The following is a 13011-nucleotide window of genomic DNA, read 5'->3' on the forward strand; positions in this document are numbered from 1 at the left end:
TCATGAAGAGAGTCTAAAGTACAGAATTCTGTACGAGGTGCATGATATCCCACCTCGGTAGATGTTCTATATACTAGTAGCTCGACATATATAGGTGGGTAAGCACTTATGTACGTACGTGCGAATCGACCTAACAATTGTTGGAGCCTACCAGTTTCGATGGAATGCGGGCTGTCCAACATTATTGTTTTATTTCCAAAAATCACTTTTATATCAGCTTCATTCATTGTAAATTATGTAAATTGTCCAAGCAAAATGGCTTGTACTGTTGCTGTCAGAGAGAGACGATTACCAGTGAGGATACAGCCAAGCTGTTCCTCGACAAAGTTTTTCGCCAACATGGCTTGCAATGAAAATTAGTTCATCGTGATTGATGTCTATTTGTTGGTGATGTAAGTATCGTATTGATTAAACAAGCCTACATTGGTGTGTGCACGTTCAACACGGACTCTACGCCAATGTCTCTGAGGGCGTGTTCTTTTTGCGGTGAACAATTATTTTGTGCTTCTCAACTGTATTACTTGTATTCTTTTGTCGTTTAAGTTTTTCACTGAAATGATCAAATCTGCTTTGATGCACTTTTGAAATAATTTGTCAGAACGGATGTAATTGGAAATCCTCTTATTTTAATGCACAACCTCCTATTACAGACGTCATATCGTAGAACGACATATTATGGAGCAGTTGCGTATGCTGCTGCAAGATGCCGAGGCGGCTCATCTCCGTACGCAACAAGCAATTGCAGACAATTTAGCGCAAGTGTCGCATCTAAAGGACTCCGTGCTGCTGCTTCTGGATGTGCTGGGCCGATGCGAGACTATAGAGGCTCGGCACGAGACTCTTGAAGTGCTGCGCCGCTTGTTTGCCGAATGCTCAAAATACTTCCACGACGTTCAATTTCTCCAGGAGACAAATGACGATGCTACAGAGTCTCAGCACGTAGTTAAGAGAGGTAATGTGATTTTAAAGGCGTTATTATCCACGTTGCATACACTAAGCTGCCAAATTGGAGTGGAAAGCGAGACATTTCAAATTCTTACGGACATGGTACGCATTCTGTGTCTCCAGACCATGAATACACCGGACGTAGTGGCTCTTTTCGACTTTCTCCGGCTTGGTAGGCCACCTGCTCGTCGCTGGGTGCTACAGATGCAAAAGACGCTTTTGGAGATGGATACAATACCACGTGCAATCTTCACAATGAGAGGACCTAATGCCGGACTAGTAATACCGTCCGATGTCCAATTAGTCACCAAGAAAGGGTACAGCTGTAGCTTTGGCATACACATAGAAGCTACGGCAGCAGCTGTCGCGCTATATAGCTTTCGAGGTCTTAACGGGCAGGGTGTGTCGGCAATTCTAAGTGGCAATATATTATTAGTGAAGTCAGTTGGAGTCCACGGGGCTGTTCAGCAAGCGGAAGTGCCGTTTGTCGAGTATGCAGAGAAGATGCAAAAGGAGTGGATGCACTTGTGCATCGTGCACGCTAAGAACATAGTTTTTAAGGATAAATTGACCGTGTACGTGGATGGAGTAAATATTTTCTGTGGGAACTTAGGATATCCTGATCCGGTAGCAATGGTGGGTGGACGCAATACTATCGGCATTGAGCCTCTTGTGGGTGGTCTGCAAGGAAAAATTTGGAGTCCCACTCTTTTTGGCGTGCCGCTATCAGAGACTGGAGTCCAGAGGTTGCATTGGCTTACACATTGGAAATATGATCTCAACTCAATCACAGCGGAGAGTTTGAATCATTCGGATAAATTTAAATTGTGCTTTTCTTATGACGCACGGAGCTGCGACTTGAACAAGCGCATTTGCTATGACGTTAGTGGAAACGATCATCACGGATCTCTTGGACCTGGAACAAATGCGGTTGTTACCCAAAGTTTTATTCATGCACTAGATTCTATCGGAGGCTGTGCGTGCTTTCTTCTGCTACTACTAGATCAAATTCCCGAAATGGCAAACTTTCATCCAACTAAAGAATTTGAAATAGAAGAAATTTCTGATCTTTTGGCATTTGTGGGTTCGGGGCTGCATCAAAGCACGGTCTGTCGCTCTCACTTTGTTCGACTGCATGGTGTTAACGTGGTAGAGTTTATACTGCAATCAATTTCTCCGAACTGTCTTTCGGTTTCAATACTTAATGGTGTGATTTCTATCTTGGATGCCATGGTCGATTTTTCGAAAACTCAAGGAGAACTTGTGGAGTATATTTATCGGCTAATGTTTTTCAACACAAATTGGTTTCTCTCACCATACGACACACAAGTAAAACTTTTGGGCAAAGTGCTTCCGAGGTACTTGCAAATTCTCCGAAAAACAAGCCTACAAGAGAAATCTTGCTGTTCTGACATTGTATCAATTCCTCGCGCCGCATCATTATCCGACTTCTCTCGCTTTTCAAATATCAAAGATCAAGCTAGCGTCGGCTTCTTTTGTCGCTTGATCGCTCAAAATTATGTGGTAAGCCCATCTGACAATTATAAGAGCAATCAAATGAATGCGGAACAGCTGGCACAATTGCGCGAACTCATTTTGTGCAGGCTAATCGATCCCCTGCTTTTTCCGGTATTTGAGGATACAGCGACTGATCAATGGCGTCAGCTAATGGCTTACTTATTCCGACAATGCCAAAGCAGCTCAACAAAACACCCTCGTGATAGAGATGCTGCGGACATTATCCATATACTTCAGTATCTTACGCAGAATTTAGCATCGTCTGAGGCTTGCAAAGGAGCTGTCAGTCTTCCATCTCGCCAGCTGCAGGTCACAACTAACATCAATCATCTTTCGAAAGGTACAATGCGAGCGTTTTGGAGACCAATGCTTTCCTCAAATTATAATGTTCGCTTAAACGCGCTTCGATTGTTTGAATTATACACATCTGAAAGAAGCTTACTACAGAAACACGATATGCTAATGCTGTACTCATCTTTGCAAGCACATACTCTCACTGCCGACATTGCTGATTTGTTACTGGATATCGTCATTGGACGAAAGCGAATGCCACATAAGTTTTCTGATGAAGTGCGTATTGGCAGTCTTGAACGGATGAATTATATTCCTCTTGTGTTAATTAATCTTATTCACTGTGGAGGATTCGATGTCCAAGCTTACGTCCTGGCGGAAATTCGTGTGCAACTAGCATCTTCCGCGATGGGAAACCGCGTGAAAGATTCAATTCGATCCTGGCCTTCCTGGCTGAGTCAGCTACGATCAATCACAGTTAAAGCGTCTGTGGAAGCAGCAGCATATACGATTGATCGCAATGAAACGAGAAAACTGAGTTGTAGTCAGTCAGTAGAGCTCAACGAGGCTTGCAGCCTCCTCAGCGCGGACTCAACCTCAGCATATGCTAAGTTAAGAGCAATTGAGACAATCGCAATGTATGGGGATGTGTCAGCGTGTGATTTTGCTCTTAGCCTGATACAAATCCGCAGCCAAGACGAATTCTGTACTAGCGCCATCATTACGATGGTTATCAAACATTATCCACAGCGTTGGTGTGAACTTGTGGACAAGCTTGCTAGCCAAATGATCGTACAAATTGTGGTCTACTGCATCCTTTCCGTCAAAAATGGGTGGTCGTGCTTTATGGAGTTTTATTTCTACCATTGCCGTACGCCTTCCGTTCTATGTAGCTTAACGGCAGAAATTTGCGAAGAAATCATGTATCAAACAACTCATAATCACTCAGCGCTACATTCTGATATAATTTGGGAGAATCTTTCTCAAGTCGCCGCATTGATCTCTCAGAGCTCGCTTTTGACAAACAAAATGACCGAAAGGCACACTTCTAATGATTTTATTCTGGCGCAAGGTCAGGAGACAATTCTCGATCGTAAGGCATTTGAGCTTTGGCAGGTCGTACTGCCCCATTTTCATCAAATTGACTGGGACGGCCTTGTGGTAAAATTAAATCAAAATTTTGATTACGGTTGTGATGTTACGCTTGAACAAACTGAGATTTTCACTCATCTCGTCGCTTCGCGGTCACAATCTGTGGTCTTGATTTTACAGGTGACTGTCCGGCATGTGACGCATGTTCATACCAGCAACACAATTGACGTGAGTCTAGTTCCGAAAATACATCGAGTTATCCAAATGCTGGAAGTCATTGCTGCAGGACATGATGAGTCAGCTTCTCGGCGGTCGGAAGAGTCACGTTCAGTATCACCGTCACTGAAAATATCGCCGCCTCGTGAAGTGGCATGTGCCGTTGACACTGCGCACTCGCTTGACCTGTCAAAGACCGCACTCTCTCCTGGCAAATTTCTGTTTCAAGAGGGCCTGAACGCGACACCCGACAACGAATATACAATATACATGCATGCTTGTTTTAGGCTTTTGGAATGCTTGCTTGAAGCAACCGACCTTGTGGCTATCCGTTCAACGATGAGAGTTATGGTGACATTTGCTGATACAACCTTGCAATTAATCGATTCCAGCGCGAAACCTGAACTGACAAAAATCTTCGAGATTATGTCTTCAACAGACCTCTCATTTTTCAGTGACGTCGCTGACTTTCGCGAGCTATATTCGCTCTGGCAGCTTCATTTTGAAAATTACCACATTTGCTGGGACCCCGCGGTTTTCTTCAATCATGTAGGGGGACACAATTTCGAATTCATACGACGTTGGATGTACGTTTTGGAAAATAATATTATTGACTTCAATCCATACCTCATCCATCAGCATGCTCGCTCACAAGCTGAGATGGTAAGGAATGAACTTCAGCAGTGCGAAATGCTGTGGAAGGAGATAGTTGATGAAGATGAGGCTGCTGAGCTTGGTAATGATCGAGATTCCTTAGCAATTGAGTCGCGAGTTGTCGAGCTGAAACGTTGCACCGAAAAGTTTGCGAGTAGTGTGCATAAACTTCTTACGATTTCGACTTGTGACAGTGGACTATTGTCGCTCAATAAAAGTCTACATTATGCAAAGTCTGGTAAAGCAGGCCATACTACTAATAAAAACGAGTGCGGCAGAGATGCAGCCACACTGAAAATCGTTTCGACCGAAAATAAACTCCGTATGCGTCTTCGCCTGAAATTTGTGTCTAAAGACTATCGTGCGAGAAATTTAAGCTCTGAATCATGTGTATCGCTTCTCTCGGATACTGAAAGTATAGAGATTGGTAGGAAATTGAGCCGTCGTATTTGTAAGTCAATGGAAGGAGTCATGACTAATCTAGAGTATGATCGGCGAAGTGATGTGGAGCTCAAACACAATGCATCTCTTACGGATGCCCAAATGCGAGCCGCGATAATTCGGTCTATATCCAACCCTGAAGAATATGAAAGTACATATGGTGAAATTTCTGATGACGATGATCTTGGCATTGACGAAACAGAACCCAATGATGCCGCGGAAAGTAACAAAATATGTCAACTACCTTCTGGCTCTCAGCCAAGCGAAATCGAAACTGGTACCAGTCCGTCAAGTAATTTTACTAAAGTTGCGTCGTCTGGGCAAGTAAATGCGCTTGGCTTTGATGGGGCTCATCCTGGTGCTAACTCTACGACAAGGGAACAAAGTACAGCTAGTTTCTCTCCACCACCTGTTGTATCATATAACGCGTCATCAACAGCTACCAATGCGACATCTTTCTCGACGTTGGTTGGCGGGGTCGCGGATTATCTTCAAAAGTCGGTGAAAAACGCCAAAGATGCCGTGGAGTATGGAGTGGACTCTCTTTACACAACTAAAGACGCAGTGTCAGATGAAGCACAGGCTCTGGTACAAGAGGTATCAAAGTACATTGAGAGCACGCCAATGACCACAGATCGCCTGTCACCAATCGGGTCTTCCTTACAGCTTACTATGTCGTCGCTGAAATTGATAGAAACGAAGCCAGCTACTGATATAAGGTCTCCGCAAAACTTTTCGTTACCGTCAGTCACTAAACGAAGTCGACAAATTTGTGACAGTGGAGCAAAAAATGAGACTCAAACATCAAAGGTAAACTTTATTGTCAAAACCCAGCTCGTGCGTCATTTGCATATTGTTGAAGGAAAGCTCATTTTGACCAGTTCGTCACTGCGCTTTGTGGCTGAACGAGTAGTCGACGAAAATGAGACTGTTATTGTTGAGAAAAAGGAAGGAGTGCCTATAGATAAAATATGGCGATTTCTTTTCAAAGGTCGTCGATGGAAGATTGATGACATTGCAGGATTGTACCGTCGGCGGTATTTGCTCAAGCCGACGGCGCTGGAAGTATTCATTCTATCCACTAGAAAAAACTACTTTTTTAATTTAATTTCTGAAGACGTCGCACTATTTCACGAAGCGCTAATGGCGCGTCGACCTCAATTATTGAAGCGGCATCCAAGCGTTCGGCGACTGCGAAATCCGAGTAGCTTGTTTCGTAATTCTCCAATGAGCACCCGCTGGATTCAGCACGAAATTTCTACGTTCGAGTACATTATGTGGCTAAATACGATCGCTGGTCGAACTTATAACGATCTCACTCAATATCCTGTTTTCCCATGGATCATCTCCGATTACGAGTCGGCAACGCTAGATCTTAGCCGAATAGGGTCTTACCGAGACCTATCTAAGCCAATGGGAGCTTTGGAGACGAGTCGCTTAAAATTTTTTGTTGATCGCTTTGTCGCGTTTGAGGATCCTGACATTCCCAAATTTATGTAAGTTTGTTTTTCTTTCATCAATTGTGAAAATTAGCTACACAGTATTAATGAAAAAATTTGACGAGGATAGGTATGGAACACACTACTCAAACATCGGTGCAGTGCTTTACTATCTCATTCGCCTGGAGCCTTTCACTTCGTATGCATTGAGCATACAAGGCGGCAAATTTGACCATGCGGACCGCTTGTTCCACTCGGTTGCCGAAACATGGAAAAATTGTCTGACTGACTATACGGACTTGAAAGAGTTGACTCCTGAATGGTTTTACCTCCCAGAGTTCCTGATTAATTGTAATGAACTTGATTTTGGGATGCGACAAAATGGCACGACTGTTAATGATGTTGTACTTCCCCCTTGGGCCCGGTCACCAGAGGATTTTGTGATGAAAAATTTTGTGGTACGTGTCGTGTACAAAATGGTTACTCTTTGGTGGATACGGTTTTAACTATACATTTTTAGGCACTTGAGAGTGAATACGTCTCAGCAAATATTCATCACTGGATCGACTTAGTCTTTGGCTGGAAACAGCGCGGAGCTGCAGCTATGGAAGCAAACAACGTGTTCTTTTACCTCACATATGAAGGCATGGTTGATGTCGACTCAATCACGGATCCAATCGTCAAGTCATCCATACAATCTCAAATTGCCCATTTTGGGCAGACTCCGTCCCAACTGCTTCGAGATCCTCATCCTCAACGTCAACTTTGTAAAAAGCGTGAATGGACTGAAAACTTGGAATCTTCTGAGATGATATCACCACCGTCGTTTGACCGCTACTTTGTTCTAAATATTCCTCATGAAGCCCCGATCGTACTCGTCAAATTGATTTCTGGCACTTCTCTAATCGCCTGTGTGGATCTCAATGGCATGATCTCATATCATCGACTTGAACCAAGGGGCTCAAGCTCACATCATTCTGATAGCAAATCAAACGGTAAAATCAAATCCTCTAGCTCGCATAGCGATCAAATTACCAAGATTCTCGAGCTTCAAGATCGCAAAAGTCGAAAAGTGCTTGGAGAAACTCGCATTTTATCAGACCAGATTGATGTATCAAATTCCATCGCATTTCTTAATCAAGGCATGGTGATCTGCACAGTGGGTCATCATGATTTCTCTGCACGATTTCATTCGACAGAAGATGGAGCACTACTTTATCGTCTGTTGCAACACCAATCGGTAGTAAGTTGTGTTAATACCAGCAAGTCAGGTTTGATGATTGCACTTGGTTGTACTGATGGGACGGTGTCTGTGTGGAAAGTGGCAAGTACGAACTCGACGATGTTAGAATCCTTAAAGCTTTTTAGAGGTACAAGAGTGAGCTCCAAGCCTGTTCATGCCAGCAATTTCTCGGCGGACCAAGTGTTGTTGGGACACAGTGCACAAATCAATTGCGTGCGTGTTTCGGACGAATTAGGTATTTGTATCAGTGGATCCACGTCTAACGAATGCTTGGCTCACGACCTAGAAGATGGGGCGATTATCCACTCTTTTCGAGTGCCTGGTCATCTGGAGCCAGGTGTGATTTCGCTCGACTTGTCCATTTTAGGGCACGTGATCCTTCAGTCGATGGGCACGGGGGTTCCCATACTATATTCGTTTCACTTAAATGGTTCATTGCTAGCTAAGCACTTGTTGGGTGATCACCCTATGACATCATTGAGTATATGTGCCAGATACTCACAAGTGGTAGTTAGCAACAGTGCGCAGGCGCTATTGATGACAGCACACACATTCGAAGACCAACGTGTACTACTCGATCGAGACATGTATGGTGAAATCGTAGCTCAGGGACTGGCTTCTGATGAAAGACATGCCATATTTGGCGTCAGCAACGGCAAAATAGTGTGCTGTCCTATCTATCCACCACATATGCCATAGTCCCGAACCGATATATCTAAGAACAAAAAATAGTTGTATAAGTATTCTATGTGACTCAACTTTCCATGTCCACGTCTTCCTGTCCTATAGTATCTGTTTCTGCATCTTTCTCCTCTTCACTATCGCTCTCTTTGGGTGGACGGTTAGCGATAGAGTCTAAGAGCTCAGCAATCGTTTCATTCACACTTTCGAGCTGGTCGTGAAGGTAAAATTCGTCGCGAAGCTCTTTCTTGAGGTTATTAAGCATTTGTTGGCATTTTTCAAAAAACTCAAGTGCGTTGGGCAAGTCGTCCATAGCGCGATAGCATGTACCCACAAGAAACCAGAGCTCAGCATTCTCATCATCCTCCTGCATCACGCCCTCGAGCACGTCACATGCCTCTTCATATCGCTCTACTTCAATAAGCATTTTGCCCGTGGCAGTCCGAAAATCTAAGGACGGCATACTTTCATCGTCGCAATTTTCGTTAAGACGACGGTACGTTTCATTGAGTAAGCTATCAGCTCCTTCTTTGTTTTGCTGCACGAGTCGCAAATTAGCAAGTGCTTGCGTGGGCTCGGGCAAGCCGACATCGTACTTCATGGCTTCTTCAAAGGACTTCTCACAACGCCCCTCAGCCTCTTCGTCATAGCACAAGTCTGTCATATAGAGCTCCCCTAGTGAGCAATAGGCGTCACATATCTGTTTCTTTATTGTCATCGCCTCGAAAGAATTCGGGTCCGCTTGTCGTTGCAGTTCCTGCTGAAGAAACGTGATACCCTGCGTCATATACTGCTCTGCTTCCTTACCCACAACAAGCTGCGACAAATAAAAATACTTGGTCGGATTTTGAGATGGGGAAAGTCGTACACTTTGCTGAAAGGCTGACAGCGCACGTTCCGGATTGTCTAGCTCCGTGCTCAGCTCGCCAATTGAGTCCAGCAGTGATGTGTTGCTTGGGTCTTGAAGCAATGCTCTTTCATAAAATTGCACGGCCAGTTCCGGTTGACACTGGTCCACAAGCGCCTCTGCTTTGGCTACGAGGTCCGCCACTGCGTACTGCGCGTTGCCTAGAGCCATGTCTACTGATGCGTTAAATAGTTGGCTCTGAACCAGTAGGTTAAAGATTATGACAGACCTTAGGTTTGTATCATCTGTCCGACTCAGATTTCTTGACCAAAACTATACATACATTTATGATCACTATTAGAGGATAGTCATTATTTTTTTTTCGTATCAAAACTTCGCGCAAAACAAGGTTGAAGAGCACGTCGTGATGACAAGCGTTTATTATCGTCAAAAGTATAATAAGTGAGATGTACTTAGAAAATTGAGTCATTCACAATAGCAATATTGCAGCAAGAAGAGACTGTTGTATGAATTACTATATCCTTGAGGTTTTACTATATTGATTAGATATTAGTATATTAATCAGGAAAACCTAGGGGTTTAGATATGACGGCTCTACCGCAACTAAAACAATTAAATTAAGTTTCAATTTTAAACGGAAGAGTGTATTGCCTTGGTTAAGGTTTTGGGTACTCTTCGAGGTAGCGGGTCGCGATCCTCTACACTCCTACTGGTTCTGGTATAGAAAAAAGGTCGGTGAACTTAACTATGCTTCCTCTAAGCAAAAAGCTACGGCAGCCCCGCTGTACTGGGTAGCACTCGTAGTCAATATACGCCTGAGTCGTTACGACTGATCCCCTGTGAGGATGGAGCGATTCTTCTATTTGCCACAGGGCATACAGAACCGGCTGAAAAGGCTTATGTCTCTGCTTGGCACTGAGGACGTGCAACAATTCGCTTAACAAGGACATGAGGTGTCCAGCTCGCTAGAGGTTTTCTCAATTATAAAAATGCTCTGCTAAAGAACTTAGAGCAGACGATGTCGGCGTCGACAGCGCCTATGACGCCACCGTCGATGACAATAGATTCCTTCCGACCAAGGCCGCTTATGGTATCCGTTACTACCTTCGAGGGTAAGGATGGAGAGGATTTCCTGCTCTGGATGAGAGAGGCCGAGATGACTAAGACATCCGCCATGCTTTAAAACGAGCAACAGCGCGTGGCGCTAGCTATCTCCAGGCTCGGGATCCTAGTGCGAGAATGAGCACTAACGTGCGTCAGCTTTTGTGAGTGTTCTCACCGCCTAATGGGGCGTATCGCGTGTGATCGCATTTATTTGCTGCCCGACAGGGAAAGAAGAAGTTGGTGGAGTTTTTCCAAAATTTGAGAACTCTAATTGCCGGGATGGCAGCCGATCCCCCCCAAGGTGGTCGCAGTGACCGTTTTTATGGACGGCATCCGCACTGGCGTGGCTAGAACGGAAGTCCTCCTTGCGCACCCGTCATATGTAGAAGAAGCGTTGAATGTGGCATTGGGTACCAAATTAAATTTTAAATCGACACGACTTGGTTGGAATGCTCACCCTCAGACCCCGTCGAGTGAGCCTGATCAAATGGATCTCAGCTATGCTGAGAAAGAGGAGGGAGAGATCCGAGTTGCCGAGCAGTGTGTAATTGTTTGTGGAGACTTCCGTCACTTTCGGGCTGGTTGTCCCCTGCGCAAGGCGCTTAAAAATTTGTCGAACCGACGTCCCGATTCCAAACGGTCTGGTTAGTCGCGGGGAAACGAGAATACTCAGTAAGCGCGGGGCGGCTTACTGGGAAAGAACTGAGTTATGCTGTGCCCAAAGAGGTAGAGGGCAGCAGGGCCCAGCCCCGAAGGGCTTCGTGCTCTTGGACACGGAGCGTGTGCGTAAGCCGGGCTTGCTAATCTTACAAGCGACGTGAAGCATGGAAAATCCTTATTAACTTCGGGGCGTCGGGCAATTATGCTTGACGCTCCACGATCGTAGGATGTCAGCTGTATACTGAGGCGCTGGAATCTCGGTCGAGTGACACCGTCACTGTTCGCTTATCAACGGGGACTTGTGTCACTGTGACGAGGGTCTCTGTGGACATCGGCGTCAAATTTTTAAATTTCCTTTGGTAGCGTGGAACGCTGCTTTGTCTTAGACTTGGATGCAAGGTATGACCTTATCCTTGGTATGGCATGGTTGGAACACCATGAGCCATGAATTAATTGGAGGTCGAAGTCCTGGACGCTGCGTGCACGTCACCTAGGGGAGCTTTGGTGAGTCATGAACCCTCCTCTGCTAGGAAGCTGAAGCGCTATTGGCGTGGGCACTAGACCGGGACGGTCAATGTGCTGGATATCTGAGTATCCAAGCTGTCGAACACCAATAAAGTTTTAGACAAGAGTCCCGAGCGTGGATCGCGGGCTGAACGTGGAGTTGCACGTTATCCACTATTGGAGAAGTCGCTGCATGCCAAGATTGGCAAGGTCCGAGGCATCAAGAGCGAGGCCCTTGTGATGTGCGTGGAGTGGCATGTAATCCTCTGAGCACTGCTAGCGTTTCGAAGCTGTTGCTGCATGCCAAGAGTGGCATGGTCGGACGAGGTCCGAGGCATCCTGGGCAAGGCCCTTCTGATGCGCGTGAAGTGGCACGTTATTCTCTGGACGAAGACTGCGGAATAGTAGCTCTTCGTCGGATGTTGTTAATAACATCAAGGCTCCGACGGAGCAGGGAGTGGGGACACTGGACTACGCCGAGTGCGTGTTCCCGCTGGTCTCGATGAGACATAAGACCGCTATAGTGAGGAGACGGTGATACCGTGTGATATCTGCAAGACGCAGGGCGTCGACCCTGACCTAGAGTGTGTCTACCGTAACCCTCGTCAGCGGTATGATGCGATACGAAGACGGTGACGTCACCTTCGATGCTATTCCTGCGGCGGATGTCCTTCGAAGAGTTTGGCGGTGCCTTGAAGACAGACAATTTAGCCGAGGTGGTCATCATAAGACCGAGCGAGGAGATTAACTCGTCGTCGCTTGTGATGAAGCAGTCCTGGAACACTAAAAGGGTACTGAACGCATGAAGTGGATCGACGATCATGAAAGACCCCTCGGATCCGTACTATCCTTTGGTAAAAAATCCTGGACATCGTATTTGAAGACCCGCCGTTTGTCCTCCCTCCGGACCGAGATGTGCGTCATGAGATTAACCTGGTTCCGAGAAACATATACTGCGTAACACGCCAATGTCCTCTGCCCAAGAAGCAGTGTGACGTCATTGACGCCTTTTTCCGTGTGAAGCACGAGGCAGGAATTGTGCGTGAGAGTAAGGTTTCCATTCCACACCCACTCTTTGTGTCCTGAAGCCGAACGGCAAGTGGCGTATCCTTTATGCTTATTATAAGCTAAACGCTACAACCATTCCGACACAGACGCCGATTTCTAGAAAGGATATTCACCAGAACTATATAGTTGGCTCTAAAAGTACAGTGCTCACGACTTGGTCAATGGGTATTACTAATTGCTCATGGGAACGAGTGATATTCCGCTGACAACAGTGAGTACTCCAAGTGGGATGCTCTGGGAGTGGCTGGTGATGCCTCAAGGGCTGTCAAATGCACCAGCAACATTTA

General features: G+C 45.6%; 2 protein-coding genes across 2 annotated transcripts; one reads left to right on the forward strand and one right to left on the reverse strand.

Annotated features, from left to right (window-relative positions):
* Nucleotides 1-675: 675 nt before the first annotated feature.
* On the forward strand, nt 676-8503 carry PHALS_01223 (Kinase A-anchor protein Neurobeachin and related BEACH and WD40 repeat proteins; the record flags this gene model as incomplete). Its single annotated transcript, XM_024731046.1, has 4 exons — nt 676-6653; nt 6727-7054; nt 7117-8406; nt 8444-8503. The coding sequence occupies 4 exons, from the start codon at nt 676-678 to the stop codon at nt 8501-8503; spliced, it is 7656 nt and encodes a 2551-aa protein (XP_024581263.1).
* A 90-nt stretch (nt 8504-8593) lies between these two features.
* PHALS_01224 (Tetratricopeptide TPR1) lies at nt 8594-9598 on the reverse strand (the record flags this gene model as incomplete). The annotated part of the gene is made up of 1 exon (XM_024731048.1): nt 8594-9598. One exon carries the CDS (start codon nt 9596-9598, stop codon nt 8594-8596), a length of 1005 nt encoding a protein of 334 aa, XP_024581264.1.
* Between the last annotated feature and the right edge of the window lie 3413 nt (nt 9599-13011).

Source organism: Plasmopara halstedii, assembly GCF_900000015.1.
Source record: "Plasmopara halstedii genome assembly, contig: Scaffold_1343, whole genome shotgun sequence".
Taxonomy (NCBI): domain Eukaryota; phylum Oomycota; class Peronosporomycetes; order Peronosporales; family Peronosporaceae; genus Plasmopara; species Plasmopara halstedii.